The 22,736-nt window shown below is 37.4% G+C and overlaps 1 protein-coding gene across 1 annotated transcript in view; it reads right to left on the bottom strand.

Annotated features, from left to right (window-relative positions):
- Positions 1-5,668: 5,668 nt before the first annotated feature.
- The window catches only part of SIM1 (SIM bHLH transcription factor 1), a 72,918-nt gene continuing 55,850 nt past the window's right edge, over positions 5,669-22,736 (bottom strand). The window contains exons 11-12 of the mRNA XM_036249001.1: positions 9,881-10,283; positions 5,669-7,855 (exon numbers count right to left, since the gene is read on the bottom strand). Coding sequence (XP_036104894.1) covers positions 7,125-7,855; positions 9,881-10,283 — 1,134 coding nt within the window. The 3' untranslated portion in view covers positions 5,669-7,124. The remainder of the gene's footprint in view (positions 7,856-9,880; positions 10,284-22,736) is intronic.

Genomic DNA, 22,736 nt, shown 5'->3' with positions numbered 1-22,736 from the left:
CTTCAAATGATAATGTGGTAGCTGCAACAGCCCCGTAAACTCAACCAACAAAGGACCCTCAAAACCAGGGCCTCGAATAATACAGACATACCAGTTCTTGCAGGAGTGGGCTTTGGTTGGTTTGTCTCCAAAGAAGAAAAGATTTCCAGGAAACAGAACAGAATATTTCAGGACTGTCGTGAAAAGGTAATACTTTTGTTTGGGCTCTCCTAAAAACGTTGGGTGAAAAAAACCATCTAGTTTTTAATTACCTGTTAAGTTGCTTACATTTTGTTCATTGAGAAAGTCTCAATTTCTTTTCTTTTTTTTTTAAGTATCATGGGGATCCTGTTAGGAGTATTTGCCTATAGTTTTCATGCCCTAGAGTTTTCTTGGTATCATGGTCATATACTAGAAACATCAGAATGCTCATTCAGTAGGAAGGCAAAACACTGTGTAAGGGAGCACAGGCCTGGCTTCTGCGTCCTGAGTCTGGCCATCAGAGTCAGCACAATAGTGGAGGAATAGCAACCCAGCACCCACACCACGGTGGGGGGGGAGGGGGGGCGGCTCCTGGATTGAGTGATCTCTTTCACACAACCACCATTTAGACAATGTTTTCCTTCACTTGATTGTTTTTATTATTATTATAGAAAGAAGGCAGAATGTAAAATAAAATTTTGGAGTAAACCTGCCTGGGTAAAAATTTCATTTCCACCACTTATTAGCTGTGCCACTAGGTCCCTTGACCATTATTGAAATGGGGCATATTGGGATAGCCCCCGTGACGGTCTCTACTCAGATTTCAGTGATAATCTGAGCTTGGTTCAGCGCCCGGCATGTTATGACTCAATAAATACTTGTCATATTTGTGATCATCTAAAGACTTTTCACTTCCAAAGCACATAAAGAAAATCAAGGACCCTCAGTATGTGCTTCCCTGTAACGTCTTGCAGTGAGAAAGATTCTTGGCATCCATCCCATTTGGAGCATATAACAAGTATTCCATAAATATTGTGGATTAAATTGGAAATTGTTATTTTGGAGTATAAAGCAGGTGAAAATTCTACTTTCAGAAACAAAAGCATTATGTTGGAAAAAATTCTGATAAATGCTGCAATATTAATGGCAATGATACTTTATGTAGCTTTGTCAAAATAACTTTATGAAATGCAAACAATATTTCCACTGAATTAAAAATATATTGTGTCGGTTGGTTGAATTGGCTAAATGGACAATTTCTGGAATACATCAAGGTAAATCCGCAGTCTCTGGAGAGAGAAAAGGTTGGGTGCTATGAAAATGCTTATGAGAAAACCATCTGGCAATCTACTTTTCTTTGGCCTTATTTCCTCATTTTAAATGTAAAAAATACTTTGAATTCCAAAATAAGGATTATTCAGGATGTGTTTTTAATTTGTTTTTGAATGACAGCAAACTAACCTCAATTTTATATGTTTTTGTTTCCCTTGGGCATTAAAAATGTAATCTGTACTTTCAAATTCTTGCTTTATTTTAGAAAAGTGGAGACCGAAGAAGTGCTGCTTAAGATGTTCTAATGAAAAGTTGAGAAAACTGCCCTGGCTGGTTTGGCTCCGCAGTTAGAGCGTCGGCCTGCGGACCAGAGTCCCGGGTTTGGTGCCCGCTAAGGGCACGTACCTTGGTTGCAGTTTGTCCCTGCCCCGGCTGGGGTTGTGTGGGTGGGAACCAGTCGATGTGTCTCTCTCACATTGATGTTTCTCTCTCTCTCTTCCCCCCTCTCTCCCTCTGAAGATATATATATATATATATATATATATATATATATATATATATATGTCCTTGGGTGAGGATAAAAAAAAAGTTGAGAAAACAATCTCCAGTGTCTAATAAAAATTAGACCCATCACTTAATTTTTACTGGGCATATATGTAAGCTTCTATTGCTAGGTCTCTTTAAATGTGTGTGTGTGTGTGTGTGTGTGTGTGTGTGTGTGTGTGTGTGTATTAACCATTCTAGAGCTAAAACAGTCCTTATTTCTTTACAGTTCTAATCTGCTGGTTGACAGTTCATTTTGTCCTACAAAGATGTCTCTCAATAAATAATTCAGACTCAAGCTGCATATTGGTAACTATATTTAAAACCAAAAAATTCATCACATAATAAATACATTTTATGCACATGTTAACTTCGGATTTACTTCAGAAAGCTATTTACAATATAAATAATTATAAATGGGAGCACTTTGCAAGATATCATTGACATAGCTAATATTTTCTACTTTACATTCCAAAGTAAAAGTTCAAATTACAGATTTATACTACGATGTCACTAAAAACTTTACATTGCAAGATGGTATTTGAAATATTGGCAATCATTATCTTCTTTCACAAATATAATCCTTTTTATAGCATGTCAGTCAAAAAACAAACATAAAATATTTTATATTTTTTGAAGTGCCTACTCATATGTTTCATTTTTTGAAATAAGTCCCTTTTGGGGAAAAAAAAAAAAGGAAAAAAGTTACAGTACTTCTAAAAACTTTTCACGCCATTTCATCTCTTCTGAAATGTAAACACGCCGGGGTTGTTGGGTATAAATTCAATTGTGATTAAATGTGTTCCAGGTCAGCAAATTAAGACAAATTTTCCACTATATAGGTTTATAAAAGCAAAGCCCTGTGCAGCAAAATTACAATAATGAAAACTATAAAGGTTCGATTTAAAATTATTAATTAGGATTTCTTATGTGAACCCATCAGTTTTTAAGGAGCACGGCAGAATACAATCTTGCTTTACAATGGCATGTGCATGTGTGTTGGTGTGTGTATACATATGTATATGTAAATATATGTATACACACATACAGCCTTTCTGCATACAATCTTAGAGAAGGAACTCTGAATAAACCCCTATTTGGATATGCACATAATCTCACTTTTTGAGTTAAGCACTACCCGTACAATTCTTGTGCACAGGAAATGAGCACCACACAGAAATTTCCCCCAAGAACATTTTCTATGTAAGATATCCTTTCCATATGTTCATAGCTGTTCTGTCATTCACTTAACTGTTAGAATGATAATGAATGGTTTATCCACAATGCATTTCCCAGTAAAAACTAACCAGTAGATTTTGTTGTCTTAGAGTCAAATTCCTATTTGATAAAAAACTGACATTTACATGAAAGTTGAGTCACTTAGAGAACCATTGCATTTACATTTTCTATTAAGTCATTTAGACAATAGAATGTATGTCTATGTCTTGTGATTTGAATGAACTGGAGAGTCAAATCTGGGCATTCAAATTCTTTAAATTAAAGAGAGTATATTAAACTGTAAGCTATCCATTGGGCAAGGTAAGTGACCCCCAAATGGCCAAATCCTCATTTTTCCAAATATCAGCATTTACTCTGTCACTTTCAAATTCTACTAGTACCAACAGAACTTCACTCAACACCTTGGTAATGTCCTGCTTGAGGGGGCGGGGGGGTCGAAAGCTATAAATATCACACCTGTATTCAGAATGCCTCTTTAGCTCAGTGTCTTCTATCAAACTTAGTTGGCCTAGGTCCCGGGGCGGGGAGAGGCCTTTGTTTTTATTTTTAAATATCTATGTACATTTTTAAATGATCTTTTATTGAATCAATCTTCATCCCCCATTTTAGGAAAAAAGGAAATAGAGCATATTATCTTTTTCCTAAGATCCTATTAAAGTTTATGTAAGTGGATTCCCTGCCAGAGGCATCACGTGGCAGCAGGGTATAGAGAAAATTAAGAGTACTACCCAATGGAAATAGTCTAATCTCATCTCATAAAAGAACATCAGGAAAGAATGAGTTAGTTTACTGAAGACAAATCATTTATTGCATCCTGTCTCATTTTGAATGTCACATCAGCACTGTCATATTATCCTATATCAGGCAGCTGGTCCATTATATTCAACATTGTATGTCAAAAGGTGAAGCTGAAGCATACCTGCGTGCCTCACCTGCAGTGACTGTGAAAATAATATTATGCATCCAAAAATATGTTGAATTTGTATATTCTCAATAATAGTTTTAACAAAATTTTCCAAAGAAAGACAGGGGAAATACTCACTTACTTCTTTGGTCATCCAAATTTTTTAATTCAGTAGGACAGGCAGGTAAAATGGGCAATAAAGATATTCTTACTATTACTAGAAAACTTAAGCTTTGTTTCATCTAATGGATTGCTACATATTGTAAGAGTAAATGGATATAGCACATGTCTATGAATCCCCAAGGTGATATAAAAATCATACTTCTCTCTCTATTTCAATGAAATATCATGATTCTTAGCATCTAACAAAGTTGCAGAAATCAAGGATTAAAACTAAAGCCAATTTAAGTTTGATTTTAACTGATTAAATTATTGGGAACATACACTTTTTACATCCGATATTTCAAAAAGACACAGATGACATCATTATTGTGAGGCAATATGTTCCTGCACAGAACAAAACAATGTGAATTATAAATATATTTCAACATGTCTATGTGTACAGTATATTAAAAAGTTACCTTGCCATAAACTGTCTCAAATTATCTTGGGTCATTCTGTAATAATCATGCCACATTGCAAAAAAAATCAAGCTATATAATACTGTAGGCCTGTATGGCATTATATGTAATATAATAAATGTGCTACTATATAATTACTGACATATAAAGTAAATAAATGGTTTGTATTTAAAACTGGGTTAGTCTATCAAAATTTTAAATTAAGATGTAATTTAGTAAATTCTGTCCTCACTTAAAAATATTGGTCACACCATTTTTAAGAGCATTATTTCTTCTGATTACCCCCATTTGTAGAGTTAATAATTTATTTATTTCCTAGATTCACTATCTTCCATATAGATATTCCACTGAAATTTCTTTAGTGACAGTCTTTTCTTTCATATCAGTTCATTTTCCTTGATTCTTAAGATTCTATTTCCTTTATAGCATCTGTCTCTGGCATTTTTAGTAGCATGTCCATCAGTAAAACCCGTCTGCATAGATTCCCTTTCCAAAACACACCCTATTCTTCAGATATTTGTGTCTTTGAACCATTTATCCATCTACAGAAGTCTGTAAAATGTTTAGCATTCCTAAGACCTTACTTCACATTGCAAATGATGAAAAATTAATTTTAAGTATTCCAGGGGCTTCTCATAAATATTTTTCTCAAAATAACTGAATACTTTTGCTTGTATAGTTCAAAATTTAGTTTTTATTGTTTGAACTCTTTTGAAAATATATATAACCACTAACTTTCTCACTTACTTGCACTTTTTCTATTTACAGCATAATGATGTTCTGTCATACCCAAGACATGTTTATTTAATTTTATGCAGTCACTTTTCTCATGAATAAACAAACCCAGTATTCATCTCTCAGATTATCATCATTCAGATTGTCACCTACCTATGGATTGCCAAATAACTGTTACATGATGAAAATAGAGTACTAATCCCTGAGTGTTCAATGTCATTGTGTCTTCAAAATTATAAATTTGTTTCTTCCAATACATTCCCTTTGAATATGGCAAGAGTGTCAGACATGGGGCTCCCAGAAAATATTAGCTATGAAACGTCTTTAATCACTTACGTCACTTTGCTTTGATTACTAGAGAATAGTGCATTAAATAAATCTTACTTATTTTTCTTCTCCCTCATCAGTTTCTACCGTCTACATATTGGCTGAACTAGAAAGTTGTCTGTAACTATACATGCTTAAAAGAGCCCATGCACCTGCTTAAGTTAGAAAGTATCTAGACCTCTATATGAATACAGATAGGCCAGAATGATCAGTCTCAACAACTCACAGCAGAGAGTTACCTGATTAACATGTTCAGTTCTGCTGTACCACTGAACACAGAACCGTGGAACGTTAGAACTGCCATAACATGAAGAAACTGGTGAGTGATACATCTTTGTTCCCAAAATAACTTATAGGTAGGGTCAAAACCAGAACCCAGAGATCTTGGCATCTAGTCTGCTGGTCATTCTACAATTTCATTTAAGACCAAATTTACTATTTTTGTTGTTTACAAACAACAATAAGGCAAATGAAAACTTGGCCTGTTCCTTCAAAGTACTGCTCTTCCCTTTTGAATCCCTTGTCTATCAGCCTAAGCTTTTATCTTAGACTCTCTCCTGAAGCCTTCCACATGTTGTCACATTTGCACATCTGTGCTTTGAAATGTTTTCAAACACTTAACTGCTATCATGTAGCACTTTACTGGTTTTCCTTAGTTTTCACACTTAGCCTTTTTTCTTGGTGAATTGGTTTGAAATTTTTTTGGTTGGTTTTATGGGCCCCAAATATGTTGATTGGTTCATTTTGAAATATTATTTCATTTCTCTCTGCCTCTTCCTCTCCAGCTTCACTAACTATTTCCAATCGGGCACTCCAGGTTTTTGATGTGTGTCCCAACGTCTTAGCACTTTCACCTGACTGATACGTCAATGTGATCCTGTTCCTTGTCTAATTCAAAAGTAAGGTAAAAAAATCACCACTTCCTGATTGCTTATAATGGATACCAGGTGAAATCTCATTCTTATACCATATCCATAACCATTTCCCTAATTTATACCTGAACCAAATGAGCTGGCTTGTTAGAAGCACAAAGAAAAAAAAAACAGTTTACAAGATGTATCTCTCTCTTTCTTAGTTAGCTTGAGAATAAACATTTCTTTGATAGTCTTAATGTTCTAAGGTTAAGGGAAGTTACCCATTTGGGGTGTATTTATGGTACATAGTCTATATTTCTGCACATAAGTGTACATTGCAGTTTGTAGATAGCGCTCTGTGTGTACACAGCCAGCTGGATCATCACTGCATGATGTTGTCATCCATCGGTCCTTTCATGTGGTAAACATGCTCACTTAATCTAGACAAGTATTTTTCAATTCAAAATTTATCTATTCTGTTCCCATATAATTAGAGGGGAAATTTGTGTATTCACTTTAGCTCCCTTATCTGTGCATAACCTTGAATGCTAGGGCTGTTTTCGTTGATTTCAAAGGAACACATGTCAAATACCAGTAACTTAATTTATCCTCTCTAACAATGTGTAGCATAGTAAATGCTGGTCATGGGGCATTAAACTATAAATATGTTTCAGAGATCCTTAAAGAATAAAATATTTTAGAAAAACATCAGCTTCCATTGGTTATTATAACAGATGTTCCCTTGTGTCCTTGTGCTGGGTCTGGCTGCATTCTTAGATGGGAAGTTACATCAAAGTGTGAGCCATTACAGCCCAAGGAATAGTTTCTAATGGTTTCACTGTCATATAAGTGCTCCAAGGCATATCCAGTTAATGTGTAAGCATGCTTATCAAAATACTGCCGGTGAGAGCCAAAGCAGTTTGGAGAGACGGCAGGATGGTCTCCTGCTGTCTGATGAGGAGACATATCCGAATGGAGATAGTCTTTAGCTAGGATCAAACTGGATTTTGAAATGCGATCCGAATTGGGACTACTTATCCGAGACAGTGCAGTGGGACTGTTGTCATAGTCATTTTCATGAGGGCTCAGCATCTTTCCCTCCCTCTGCTGGATGTGGTCACATGGTGAAGTGCTGGCAAGAGTGGAGCCATGGCAGACTTCACCTGTCGGTGGGGGCTGTTGGTAGTTTGCGAAACAGAGGGAGTGTTTTTTTCCAGCTCCATTAATGGAAGCCAGTTGGTCTGGGGGGGCTTTCCTTAGCTGCAATCTGTTCTCTTCTTCTTTAATCATTTGCTGGGTAGCTCTTATCAGAGTTTCAATTTTGCTAGGTTCATGTGGGCTACTTTGATACTGCTCAGGGCGATACCGGTCACCTGATTCGCTGGCAGACCCGGGGTCTGGAGAACTGACCACACTATCTTCATCCCAATGACCTCGCCCTAGAAATAAGAAAAAGTAAAAAGTAAGTGGTCTCGAAATTCACCCCCCAAAATGTAAGTGTATTCCTTTTAAAAGAAACCTTATATATTTCCTTTTTAATACATGCACCAATATTTGAAACAGACAGGCTCACATGACAGACAGAGTGTCAAAGTATTGTATTGGAATTCATAGTTCTGTGGCTATTAAGTGTGGGTGACATTTATAACAAGTTTTTTTAGAAGGTAAATCTTGTTCATAGGTTGTGAATGCCAATTAGCAAAACAGTGAAATGTGTTTATACTTCATGTATGCACATCATTGGACCTGTCCAGTTGTAAATAATAAAAGAGAAATGCATAGCATTTGGTTTATGTAGTTTTTGAGAAAAGTATCATGTTAAATTGATACTTAGAAAATGCTTTCAATTGGATTTGAGGAAGACAATGATATTGGCTGGACTATTTTCTCAATTCCCAATAAATCACCTAAAATGTCAATATTGTTAAATGTATCTTAAGTAGAGTTACAACAAAGCTCTAATGTAATTTTTAAACGTTTGAAGAATATATAAACATTCATGTGTGTGTGGGGTGTGTGTGTGTGTGTGTATAGACATGGGCATGAATTTGTATATATCTGTCCCAATAAAAAAAATAAATATTGTCCTCTCAAATCTAGTGGTAAAAATCTGTTTTACACATACTCATAGAGTAACTCGTATCTCAGATTGTTTCTGAAATAAGATGAAGAATAAATGAAAATATTAAATGTTAATAACAATTTGTTCTGAACCAAGGAGAGAGATCTTATATGTAGGAATAGTGCATCCCAAGTATACCCCATGAATTAAATAACTCTCAAAGCAGTCTGAAGCCAGTAAGAAAAGAAAGGAGAACAGGAAGGGACACATGCAAGTTGTAAATTGCTTCACGCAGCAGGAAAGCCCTGGATCACACTATTCATTGCTTTCCTTTTCCCTTCTCTCTTTTTTTATTTCTAATATTTTCTTCCAGACCACGTAGGTTAAGCCAGGATTTTCACTTCATTCCATTCTTTGGCAAGCAATTGCCCTTTGCCCTGGATTTCCATTACCAGTCTACCAAACCAGAGAAACTCAAAGTAAGAGGAGACAAGTAAAAAGCAAAACCAGAAAAATTGAAATGGAAGGCGGGCGGTATCCGACAGAAGACTTTAAGGGTGAGTAAACATTTTCTTGCACATTTTTTACCCTAAAGACACAGTAAAAAGAGTGGTATCAGGGCCGTCGGATCAATCTCAATGTCACTGACTTTTAATGAAATAGGGAGGGTTTCAAAGACCTGTCTGGACCCAAGTTTGAAATGGACAGAATGGGCTCCTCAACCTTCACTTTCCAATGAACAAAGAAGAGTATTAGCAGCTCTAAAGGCTTTCGCTGCCGTGCCCATTTGTGTGCTCATAAAGCCGTGAAACAATCTCACAGTGAAAATCTCCAAGGTTCTACATACCTGTCTACCCTTGACTCACAGGGGACATCATGGGTTGTCACAATTAGGAGAGAAGGTGGCAGTTACTGGCATTTAATGCCTAGATGATCAGAGAGGTTAAACTTCCTATGATGTGAGTGATGGGCCATAAAACAAACACTGCCCCAAACAGTACCCTCAGAGAGAAACATAGCTAGAGGAGCCCCAAAACTACTTCTGTCCACATTTGAAGCAGGACAACACAAAAGAAAATAATAAAAATGTATATATGTACATACGACAAGTTCAACAGACTTACTCAACAATTTGTTTTAGTTTCTATACTTTTTGATGTTTAAAATGGGAATCATGTTTACTTGCCTGTCCAAAATAATTGTATTTAGCAAACTATTACCAAAATAAATACTCTTAACGAGAGTGGAATTGGTTTTTTAAATCCCCTCAGCGTGAGTTTCTGTTTTGTCCATTCAGAGAAGACCACTGGGTCAGCCACTGCGATGTCCAGCCTACAAGAGTATAAGCCTGCCCAGGGACCTGCTGCTGCGCGCTCGCTCGGGGTCATTCAGCGGCCCTTACCGTGGAGCCTGTGGACGGAAGCGATGTGAGGCATGCTGTTCTCATAGGCTTCTCGGCTTTCTGGGGAGGCCTTGGTCAGGGGCAGGGCTGCGCGAGAGCCCCACCAGGGCTCCCTCCCGGCCTGCGGCGTTCCCAGGAAGTACCTGCCTGCCTCGCAGCGGCCCCCCTCGCAGGCCTGGGTGTGGAAATGCCTCTCCTCCACCAGCCTGGAGTGATCCAGCGCGAAGCCATAGCAGAGCGCGCTGCGGTCAGAGAACTGTCTGTAGGCGCAGGACGCGTCATGCTGAGAGCCGGGCCTGTCTGCGGGGTCCAGGAGCTGCGGAGAGGCCGTGTCTGTCAGGGGACTTCCGCCCCACTGGCTGTCGTGATCAGATTCTGATCTTTCCGTGTGAAATCCTGAATACTGAAACCAAGAGGGTGAAAACATACATTTAAAAAAAAAAAAATGCCTTTTTACTCTGCAAGCATCATTAAGGACATATTGGGTGCACTGAAATAAGACTTACTCTAGCCAGGCCCCTGTGACTCAGTAGTTCATCATGGACCCATGCACCAAGAGGTCACTGGTTTGATTCTTGGTCAGGCCACATGCCCAGGCTGTGGGCCCGATCCCCAGTGGGGAGCATGCAGGAGGCAGCCAATTGATTTGTCTCTCATCCATGTTTCTACCTCTCCCTTCCTCTCTCTCTCTAAAAAAAAGACTCTCTCTAGCACCAGCTGGGCACCTCTGACTTGCAATCGGTATGCAGTCATGCAAAACAGAATCCTTTCGGCTGCTGAAAGAGTGATATAAAAATAATAATAACAAACATGGGTGAAACTAATACCAGGCACTTTTGAAAGTATTTAATGTGAATCCACCCCCAACACACACACACACACACACACACACACACACGCAGAGTTCTTATATTAACCCTTTAATGGAAATATTAGTAACCCATTGCATGGATAGGGAAGATAAGACCCAAAGAGGGAAAATGTTTTGCCCAAGGCCACAGGGTTAGCAGGTGGCAGAGCCAAGATTCAAACCCAAACTCTCCATCATGGTGTAAATGGAGAGTCCAAGAAAGCTTTATATTTTATTTCTATTTGCTTTGCCTTTTTTTTTTTCTGAATTAAAAAAAAAGTACTAAGGAAGGCATCAAGATGCTGCACCCTAACTCTTTACATGGGAGTGTTAACTCTCTGAGGGCTGTGTGCTGGCTACATGGTAGGATAGTTAATAAATTCTTACCTAATTCAATTGCAATACAACTTAAAAAGTCTTGCCCATATAAGCTGGCCCTATTCACTGGGGTGTGTTCTTGCTTTCTAAAGTAAACTTCAAATATGCGAAGGATCATCAGGAAAACACAGCTGCAGGCCATGCTGCGCCTTGTTGGAATCATGCTGCTTACTTGTTGCCAGAGTATTTGGTCTGGTGTTGAAAGAAACGTAAAAGGCTCAGCAGACCTCCCTAGAAGATATGCTCAGTTTGGAGGTCCTCATGAGCCACTAAAATTACTAATATAATTTCTACATGTTTTTGGTTTCCTAATGCCAAACACAGACCTAGGTTCTATATAGATTTCCTGCTATGATGATAATAATAAATGCCATTTATTGAGAACTTACTATGTGCCTGTCAATGTGCTAATCATTGTATATACATTATATCATTAAACCCTCATAACACCTGGACAGTAATACATCTCCATGTTATAAATAAGGAAAGTGCATCTAGAGTTTTAATAAGATGGTACAGCCACCGCACAGTGTATCTGGTCTCAAAGCCTGAACTACAAAGCATGATTTAACACTTGAGAGAAAACACCATTAAGGAAGAGAGAAGAGAGAAAAGGATCCAATGTTAGAGCGATTTCCAGAAAAGTGGCAAGAACTGCTTTATACCCTCATGAATCAAAATATAAGTCCATTTTACACTTTCATTCTTAGCCCAGAAAAAAAGAGGAATGGGCCTGTGGTGAGGTGGGGGTGGGGACAAATTCCTAGTCCCCACTTCTTTACTTGTCATGTGCTAGTTGAACAAATTTTACCCATGATGAGGACTTCACAGGACAAGGTAAACTCTTTCCTCCACACTATGAGCAGAAGGAAGAATCCTGACTTCCCCACTCAGTGTGAACAGGCAGCTCACCTAGGGGTTCTTGGAGCCAAAGCAATGAGGTACAGAAGTTCCTCTGGGGAAACCCCAAAGTACGCTAATGAATACAGCACACTCAGGGCAGGGTTCTGCGCAAGTTCCAGGGTCAAGATTTCCCCATTACCATTTCTAATTATTACTCCGATTATTTTCCAAATGTACCCATGGACTATCAGCATATTCCATTAAGGAAAAATAATAATAAAGTCAACTTCTTTCCCTGCAGGACTATAAGTCGGGCACATCAAGGCATCTGATTTCCTACATCACACCTCTACATGGCATTAGCCATTTGTCCCCATGAACAACAGCCTCTGTTTTCACAGGATTCCACCTTCTCTTTCACCAGCAAGTGTTGGCACCCCATCTCCTCATTAAGTGAGGAGCAGAGTGCCAAACACCTGCCCTTTGGTAGCACCATCTATGTGCTTCCTAGGAAATTTTTAGATCATCTGTGCTATTCCAAGCTAGAAACTGCCCAGGCTCTGCTTGTTTTGATAAAAGTACAAACCAGGCCTATTTCTGAAGTACTCCAGTCAAGACTTCTGAGCCCTGTTGAGAGGGGGAAAGCTTCCCCTGAGTGTATATGGGAAAGTGCTATTGGTGCGCAGCAGAGAACATTCTGTCCTTCGCTCACAAAGAAAATTCAACACAAGGTAACCGCGGCATACGTGAGCCACACATTTCAAGAGCACCCAAAGAAGAATTGGAGGGATAAGGCTCTTGTCAATAGTCAGGAAACTACAACAGCAAGTCCACTGCCCTTCAAACAGGCAGAAAGTGAGTGACTAAGACCAAGACCTCACATTGCTGTAGAGGCACAGAGGACAAGCCTCGCTGTAAACCTTTCTTTTCCAAGCCCTGCAAACTTGCACCTGTGTGCATCTTCAAAACTCTGAGCCGCATTTGTCCCTTTAAAAGGAACTGCACGAGACATGAGCTCTGTTGAGAACAGTACAACCCTATAATTTGATCTGAACTATTTCAGGTGTTCGCTGAGTTTCAGAGGAAAGAGAGAGAGCAGACCGGGAAGATGGCCACCAGCCAGTACACACAGCACGTGCGGCCCAGGGAGTGAACGATTCCTCACCAGGCTCTGCTCTTCCCCTTGCCCCCTTCTGCTGCTTACTGCATGCGCCATCTTGGGCAAGTGATTTAATTTCTTTTGTCCCAACAGGAAAAGGGTCATGAAGATACTTAACCTACCAAAGGCTGGTCCAGAAAGGGGGCCATTTAACGGAAGAGGCAGTAGGGACAGGAAGCCAAGAGAAGTTGGTCCCAGGTCAATCCCTGCTTGTAACTCTCAGAGTAACCTTGGACAGATTACTCTCTTAGCCTCATCTGTAGGATGACGTATTGGTTAGACTAGACTTTCTCTAACTTTTCTTTCAGCTCTAAAATCCTGTGTGATACCATCAATATTTGTTATCCTTTCTAGTGTTGAGATATATGATTCCTATGCCTGTCCTTATATTTCATTTATTTAAAAAAGATAAATGATCAAGAACTACATCTATGTCCAAATTCTTATTGTCATGGTTATAAGAGGAAATTTGTATGTTATAATTTTACTATAATGTTGACTTTTCCCCACATCCCATTATAGCACAAGTTTTAGAGGGATTACATGATGGCTTTTGGTCAATAAATTATTACATTCTAGAGGCTCCTGAGTATCAAGGAAAATGGCAGCCATTTGAATCTATATCTCTCTACACATCCTTCTCCCAGAACCTATGAGGTCATCAAGGGGCACAAATTAAATCACACATGACCCATGCTATCAGCATTACTAGAGACAGAAAATATGTCAAATTTCAAACTTCAAGTTATTTATAAGTTTTTCAAAAAATCCAACAGCAACTGCTATGAGGCTGTGGGTGCAGAGAGAAGGAGGGATAAGGGCCAGTTTAAGAGATTCCATGAAAGGGAGGAAAGGAGAGAGAGAGAGAGAAAGAGGCTTAGGACATTGGAAAAATGGACAAAATCATCACAAATAAGTGCCCAAAATATGAGCAGCCAGTGACCCACAGCACTGGCCATAGTAAAATGGGCGCAAAATCAAGCAAAATCCAAAGTGGCAATTTCAGACAGGTGTCATTTTCATAAGAGAAGAAAGTAAATTGGGAATAGATCATGTCCCTCACTGGCAGCAGTGAACAGAAGGAAAGAAGAGGGGAAATTAGGGATTCAGCAAACGGGAAAGATAAACAAGACAGGCAAATCCTCTTTCCGCCTTCCCCTCTCTACTGCCCTCATCATCCATTTACAAACTATATTTCACAGAACTGACAAGAAAGAGTGCTCTTGAAATAGTAACCCAGCCCACAAAATGCCACAGAACAGAGGGAAAAATTAAACTTCCTATAAAACTCCTGTAGGAAAAAAACATGAAAATGGAATATAAACATCCCATCTGGATAAAAATTCTCACCAACCAACCATAAAACAAAGAAAAAGTGTAAGACAAGAAACACTCCAAACTATAATGAGTACCCTCAACAAGCATCTGGAGATGCACAAACGTAATGTGCACATACCTTGAGTCAGAAATTTAAAACTAAGGAATTGGCAAAGAAAAACACCCAAGAACAATCACAAGACAGGGGAAAAATGCAATGAAAACTGGCCAAAGTCAAAGAAATTAAATACATCTTCATTTAAATTATAAATTGTGAAAAGAAGAATAGATTTAAATAAAAATTTTAAGAGAAATTGAGGAAAGGCTGGAAAACATGTAAGGAAACAAATATTGGATTGAGAACATAAAAGGAGTAAAGAAAGTAGTTGAAAGAAGATAGAAAGTTTTTTGCCCTGGCCAGTTTGGCTCAGCGGTTAGAGCGTCGGCCTATGGTCCGGAGAGACCCGGGTTCGGTTCCTGCTAAGGGCACGTACTTTGGTTGCAGTTTGTCCCCGGCCCTGGTTGGTCATGCGAGTGGCAGCCACTTGATGTGTCCCTTTCACGTCGATGTTTCTCTCTCTCTCTCTCTTCCTCTCTCTCCCTCCCACTCTATTTGTACAAAAGATGGAAAAATGTCCTCAGGTGAGGATTAAAAAAAAAAAAATAGAAAGTTTTAAATATATGTATAACCGTCATATACATGGCAAAGGAACCGGAATGGTTAAAACAATTTGTAAAAGAATAATATAGTGAGAGAAGCTTTCCACTCAACTTCAAGACTTACCTTCTGGCTACAATAACCATAACTGTATGGTACTGGTGGGGAAGTACATGCACAGATCAATAGAACAAAATAGAGAACCCAGAAATAGATCCAAACAAATATGCCCAACTGATTTTTGACACAGGTGCAAAAGCAATTCAATAAAGGAAAAATACACTTAACAAATGATGTTGGGGTAACTGGACATCCATAGGCAAAAATAAAATGAACCTCAACCGAAGTCTCATACCTTACATACAAATTAAATGTAAAAGGTAAAATTGTAAAGCTTTTAGAAAATGATGTGAAAGAAAATATTCAAGATCTGGAGCTAGATAAAGAGTTCACAGACTCGACACAAAAATATAATGCATTAAAGAAAACTGATAAATTAGACTTGATCAAAATTAAAAACTTTTGCTTTACAAATGACCTTATTAAGGAGATAAAAAGATAAGCTACAGACAGGGAGAAAATATTTGCAAACCATATATCAAACTAAAGACTAGTATCTAGGATCTATAAAGAACTCCCAAAACTCAATTTAAAAAAAAAAAAAATGAGTTAAAGACATGAAGAGACATTTCACCAAATAAATATATAGATGACAAATAATTGTGTGAAAAGATGGTCACATCATTAGCAATTAAGGAGATGCAAATTAAGATCTCTTATCCTTTGAGACGACATGGAGGGACCTGGAAAGTATTATCCTAAGTGAAACAAGCCAAACAGAGAAAGACAAGTATCATATGATCTCACTCATTTGTGGAATATAATGAACATAACAGTCTGAGAAATGGGTTAGTCCCAGAGACGTGGAAGTGGGGTACAGACTGACAATCCCCAGAAGAGGGAGTGGTGGGGGAGAGATAAACCACAGAACTTATATGCATGAACAATGGACATGGACAACAAAGCTGGGGACAGGGTGGAGAAGGGGGGAGGGGGGAATCAGTGGGGGAAAAAGGAGAAACATCTGTAACAAAAATAAATTAATTAATTAAATAAAAAATAAAATAAAAAAAACACAATGAAATATTCCTGTATACCAATTAGACTGGCTAAAATAAAAAGCACAAAATGCAGAAAAACTGGATTACTCATACATTGCTGGTGGGAAAGGAAAACGGTACAGCCTCTGTACCATATGCAACCCTGAACATGTTTTCCGGATAAGTGAAAATCATATTCATGCAAGAACCTATACGTGAGTGTCCACAGCAGCATTGTTTCCCACTTCCTGGCTCTCTTTAATTGTTCCCTTTCTTTTAAAAAAATTATTTGTAGTTGTGGTAATATATACATAAAACTTTCAAACTTACCCATTTTAAAGTGTACAATTCAGTGGCAGTAAGTACATTCACATTTCTGTGCAACCATTACCACCAGCCACCTCCAGAACCCTTTATCTTGCAAAATGGAAACTCTACATGCATTCAATAATAACTCCCATAATTCTCCAACCCCTGAAAACCACCATTCTACTTTCTGTCTTTCTGACAGAGGAAAAATGAGTCCCAGGAACCCCCAACATGGCCTGGGGTTGGAGGTTCCCAGAACCTAGCCACCTCAGAGACCTTTCTGAAACTCTTATATAATTATGTCATTCTCGTGCTTAAATCATTGTTTTTTGTCTTTCTGTCTACTCATCAAATAACAGAAATACCATCTATATAAAGCAGATACTACAGGAGACACAAGGAGAAATAGACAAACATCCAAATAATAGGAGAATAAGACATCACTTTCAGTATAAGATATAGATAAAAATAATAATAAAAAGAAAAACTACAGAAGACTTAAAAAATAAACCCAATCAGTTAAATATTATGGCTATATATCAAACTTTACATACCGATAGTAAAGGTGTATCTTTCTTAATGTAAATAACTAATAGTCAAAATTGATTAAAATGTATTAGGCCACATAAAAAAACCACAGTAAATTTCATAAAGTAGAAATATTATAAACAACACTCTGATTACAATGAACAACAACAAAAAAAATGAATAAAAAATTTTAAAGCCCTTCCACTTGGGGAAAAAAGTATTAAATAACTTGGGGGGAAATAGGTAAATACAAACATAAGCTACAGAATTTATGGGAAAAGGTTAATAAAAACATTACATATCTGGATTTATGGGATACACAGCTTAGACACCTAAATCAATATCAATGAAAGAATAAAAATAAATTCAATTCTCAATTCAATCGCTAGAAAAATAATAATAGAAGCCAAAAGAAAGCACAATAAAAAATGGTCAAAAAACTGACTATTCACAAAACATATTGAAATAGCCCTTAAACATGTGAAAAGATGTTTAACTTTTCAATAAGATAAATGCAAATTAAACCAACACTGAAAACCACTTCTCAATGATCAGATTAGCAAAAATTCAAAAGCTTGACAACACATTGTTTGGCAGAGTGTGGGAAAGAGTCCTCCCACGTATCGCTGGCCGATGCAAACTGATGCAACCTCTGTGGAGGGGCATCTGGCAACACCTCACAAACACTGCAGTGTCCCACTGCTTAGGAATTAAAATTAGACCAAGCAATGCACACGGAACTACTGAGGTTTGGGTAAAGAGGCATCATATATGGAACCCACTCTAAAATGTTTCAGGAAAAAAAAATAATGAGGGAAGATGGAGGAGGAAAGAGAGAGAGAAAATGACAAAGCAAATATGACAAAATATTAAGCCCTGGTGAACCAAGGTTTAGTATACAGGAATACTTTACTATTCTTGCAACTGTTCTTTATGTGTGCAATCATTTAAAGATAAATATTTTATAATAAAAAAGTCCTACATAGTAAACTTAGGTCTTATTTTTATAGAATGATTAGAGACTAAGCCATTTATAAAAAATATATATATATTTTTGAAGAAATGGAAAGTTGCATTATAACTGAATTATTTAAAGATCTTTGTTTTCATTATTTATTGTTATTTTGTGCATAAAAATCCAATTTAAAGTTACCAACTAGGGATTCTAGTAAAAACAGCATTGGACCCTGATCTACTACCATCCAATATGGCCTGTACAAAAGATCATTGTCCTTGGGCCTTGATTTTCTCATCTGCAGAACAGAAACAGACTACCTACATTACAGAATCACAGTGAAGATCAATTAAATAATACGCATCAAAGCATTCTTAAAACTTTAAACATTACAGATATGTATGTCCCATGTACAGGTTCTTAATGAATGACTTTCACATGCATAAATAGGCATGGTTATCATATCACATTCTTGTAAAAGTGACTTTTTCCTTGACTATATTTTTTCTTTTTAAATAATTTTTCTTTATTGATTTTAGAGAGAGAAGAAGGGAGAGGGAGAGAAATAGAAACATCAATGACAGAGAACATTGATTGGCCACCTCCTGCATGCCCCACACTGCGGATCAGGCCCACAACCTGGGCATGTGCCCTGGCTGGGAATTGAACCGATGGCCTCTTGGTACATGGGTCAATGTTCAACCACTGAGCCACACCAGCCAGGCCCTAGACTGTATTTTCAGTCCCATCTTACAGGCATGTAAGAGATGAAACATATACATTAAAGGATAACATCCGAACTGCAAATGAAATCAGTCCAGCCCAGCCGATGTGGCTCAGTGGTTGAATGTCAACCCATGCACAAAGAGGTCAAGGGTTTGATTTCCGGTCAGGGCACATGCCCAGGTTGTGGGCCAAATCCCCAGTGGGGGGCATGCAGGAGGCGGCCAATCATTGTTCTCTCTCATCGATGTTTCTATTTCTCTCTCCCTCTCCTTTCCTCTCTCTCTAAAATCAATTTAAAAAAATGTTTAAAAGAGGATACTTGCTAACCCAAAGTAATTGAAAGAAAGAAAGAAAGAAAGAAAGAAAGAAAGAAAGAAAGAAAGAAAGAAAGAAAGAAAGAAAGAAAGAAAGAAAGAAAGGAGAAAAAAGAAAGAAAGAAAGAAGAAAGAAAGAAGAAAGAAAGAAAGAAAGAAAGAAAGAAAGAAAGAAAGAAAGAAAGAAAGAAAGAAGAAAAAAGAAAGAAAGAAAGAAGAAAGAAAGAAAGAAAGAAAGAAAGAAAGAAAGAAAGAAAGAAAGAAAGAAAGAAAGAAAGAAAATAAATCCGTCTATTAGCCAATTACCTAAACACTAGGTCTTTCTTCCAAATACTCTGATTTGCAAAACTGAAATGCACTTTGGTACCAACAATTCTTACCACCTAAACTTTGACAGAAAGCCCAAAGATCTGTTTTAAACAATGAGAATTATGATTAAAATAGATGCAAGACCAGCAGATGGTTCTCCTAGTGACTGCTGGCATCTACTATCTTCAAGTAAACAAGTCATGTCCTAGGAGCTGTAGAGTATCTGTTCTTCTTCCTTTGAAAAGGTAATAACACTTCCTTCTATATTTAAGGCTATGAAACTGAATGATTTAATTTCCTATTTTAATTAGGTATATCAATCAAGTAAATAAAGTTTACTGAAAATTAATTTTCGGTTAATTTTTCTAAAACCTCTGTTTTTCTTTCTTGGAAAATGTGTTGTCATTTGGAGTATTCTGCACTTTAATGTAGCCATATTTATTATTTAAATTTTAATTTTCAAAACAGACATCCATTTTGGCAAATTAAAAAATGAGTCAGGTGAAGGATGCCCTGGTTCTCATAAACCTGAAACCAAATGCCGCTCTCTAAAGGTGGGCTGAAGCTGCCGGCAAAGAGCTTGGATGACTGCCAGAAATGGATGTCTGCTGACATCATGTCCCCCAGCTGAATCATTCCTTCTAGAAGAAACTAATATCTCCGCTGGTAAAAGGTCTGAGCCATCATTTGGGGCTTTATATGCATCCAATGGGAACTATTTACAGTAATTCCTTGTACAATTCATTATAATATTTGAGTGCCTACTATTGGCAGGGCGATGGCCAGGTGATATGAAAAATACAGCCCCACCTTCCATGTGTTCACATTTGGAAGAGTATAAATAATTTTATAAATAAGGTTATGATCACAAAATATAACTTTAATACAAGTTAGAAAATGACAAGGACCTAAATAGAGAGAAAAACAATACAGTTTAGGAGTTCACATTACTCCCTCTTTTAACATTGTAGTTGCTTAGGAAGAAGAAATGAACTATAACTGATTAAAAGGCAACTTACTATATGATTTGCATATGCTAACAGCAACAATAATAACTACCATTATCAAATACTTGCTATGTGATTGTCACTATGCTGAGATCTCATAGACATTATCTTATTAAATGCTAACATCTTAAAAGTATTCTTAATCTCTTTGCGGATTCCTCAAATGAAGCTCAAAAAAATTTGCCCATGGTCATAGGACTATGGAGTTGAGGAGGAGAGATGCAATTCCAGAGTCCTTGCTCCTTCCAGTGCCCCAGGCTCATCTAGTCTTAGGTATTTAGATACCAATGATGGCAGTGTTCTACCCTCTAAGCAGTAATGCATCTCAAGTCCCCAAGCATGTGTTTACCAAGGGGACTTTGCCCAAGCTCTACACTACAGTAAACCATCTCCACACACCTTGGGTGATGCCCTCTTACCAGTGAAGAACCCTTTACCACAGTTACACAACAGACAGTCACCACAGTTAGACCCAAACATATTTTCTTTTGCTAAGAGTCACGAGATTCCTTCCTGCCTCCCCAGCATGTTCCAGACAGGTGCTCAGCACTCATCTGGATGTGGCAGCAACAACCCAACCCAGGAAAAATGCCAGATGTTCCAACAATAGATGCTACAGTTATCTATTTTTATTCTGGCAGCTCATTGAGGTTTTATCATTTTTAGCTGTAAAATAAAGAGAGAGACCCTCTTATGGTAAAGTCCTGTTTTCCATGAAAAACTTTCACTCTCTCAAGCATGAGCAGCTTTCCTCTTGATTTGTGTCTGAACCATGAGAAAAAACATCACAGATGCAGACTGCATTGTACTAAGAACATATGCATGCTTTTAAATCACTTTTATCTTACTTTTTACTAATGTAACCCTGAAACATGAAATATGTTCTTTTTTTTTTTTTTTTCATTCACTGTTATGGGAAGAACAGATGGTAAAAGGGTTAGATTAAAGTAATACAGCATGTCCATTAAAATAACCCCCATTGCTGGGCTGATCCCTCAAACAGGAGTTGTGTTTACTATAAAGAATGGCTTTGGCTTCCACACATTGGAAATTACGGGGGTTTTTCTCAAGGATAAACATCAGGGTAAGAGAGAAACTAATGTCAGAATCAAATGCATTTTAAAATGACAATTATGCAAGATATTTTGCTAATCTGAGAGGCTGACTGAAAACATGTGCCTGAGACAGTGTGACTGAGTGGCGCTCAGATAATTGAGTCCATTTCTGGCCTGAGTAAACTAACATCTAGAAATCACAACTCACTGAAACTGCAAGGAGGATATCAAATAGACATGATTTCCTACATTCCGACACTCCTAATAGTGGCGGGTAGGAATTTTTTGTGCCACTTCATTTCTAATTTATTTTCTTATGAATCAAGAGCAAGAATAATTCTGTGAAGACTACACATTAAGAATAGCTAAGTATAACATGATTTCTACACAAGTCTCACAAATACTTAGCTTTGGAAAAGAATCCACATGAGTTTCTTAATAAAGTTCAGTTTAATAACATATAGCCCCAAAAGAGTTCATCTTTAAAAAAAAAAAAAAAAAAACAACTTCCTCAAGAAAAATTAGAGAATGCATTTTGAAAGTAAAAAAATCAATCTTGAGTCACATTCCAGAATCAAAGATGGTTTCACTAGAGCAACGAAGCAATAAATATTTCCATTTATACTATAAATAATTAGAAAGTAAATACTGACTCAAAATTAATTATTAGAAATGCTAAATATTTTGGTCATGTCTTATTTCATTTTAGAAAATGGTATAAATTGTCAGCTTCTCAAAATCAGTTTTTAAGAATGTGTTCACAAGATTTTTCACTCATTTTTTATTTGCTTCACTTACAGTTCAATCTACTATTTATTTTGACATTGTTTTTAACTTTAATCCACCTTTTAGTTATTTTTAGCTCAAGAAATATTCCGGTGAGAAATCTTTTATACCTGTAAAATCCCTGACATATTTCATGAAGTAGAAACATGGGAAGTTTCTAAACATGCTTTAAGTGTGGTTTGAAATGTCATAAGCCTTCTCTTAATCCACCCCCCACAGTTACAAAAATGTTCCTGGGATTTGGTTCACTCATTTTTCTCACAGAAAAGTAACCATAGTCGACGTCTCATTAGCTGTCAGGGTGATGTACAGCTGGAAGGGAATCAGCACTCTGGACCAGAGGCCTGGCTTCCTCTACTGTAATTCTATAAGGAATCTCCTATAGAGGTCCATATGGAGAGAGCTGTTCCCAAACCATGAAATCTACTATTCACATCCTTTGTAAATCCAAAGGTACAATCCTAAAGGCTTGCTGGAATTTCCATTGCACTGAAAATTGTTAACAGGTAATAAACACAGAACAAATATTTAAGTAAGCTGTTTAATGTCCTGGCATACACAG

The sequence above is a fragment of the Molossus molossus genome, unplaced genomic scaffold (assembly GCF_014108415.1).
Source record: "Molossus molossus isolate mMolMol1 unplaced genomic scaffold, mMolMol1.p scaffold_m16_p_8, whole genome shotgun sequence".
Taxonomy (NCBI): domain Eukaryota; kingdom Metazoa; phylum Chordata; class Mammalia; order Chiroptera; family Molossidae; genus Molossus; species Molossus molossus.
This window is presented reverse-complemented; position numbering and strand designations above follow the sequence as displayed.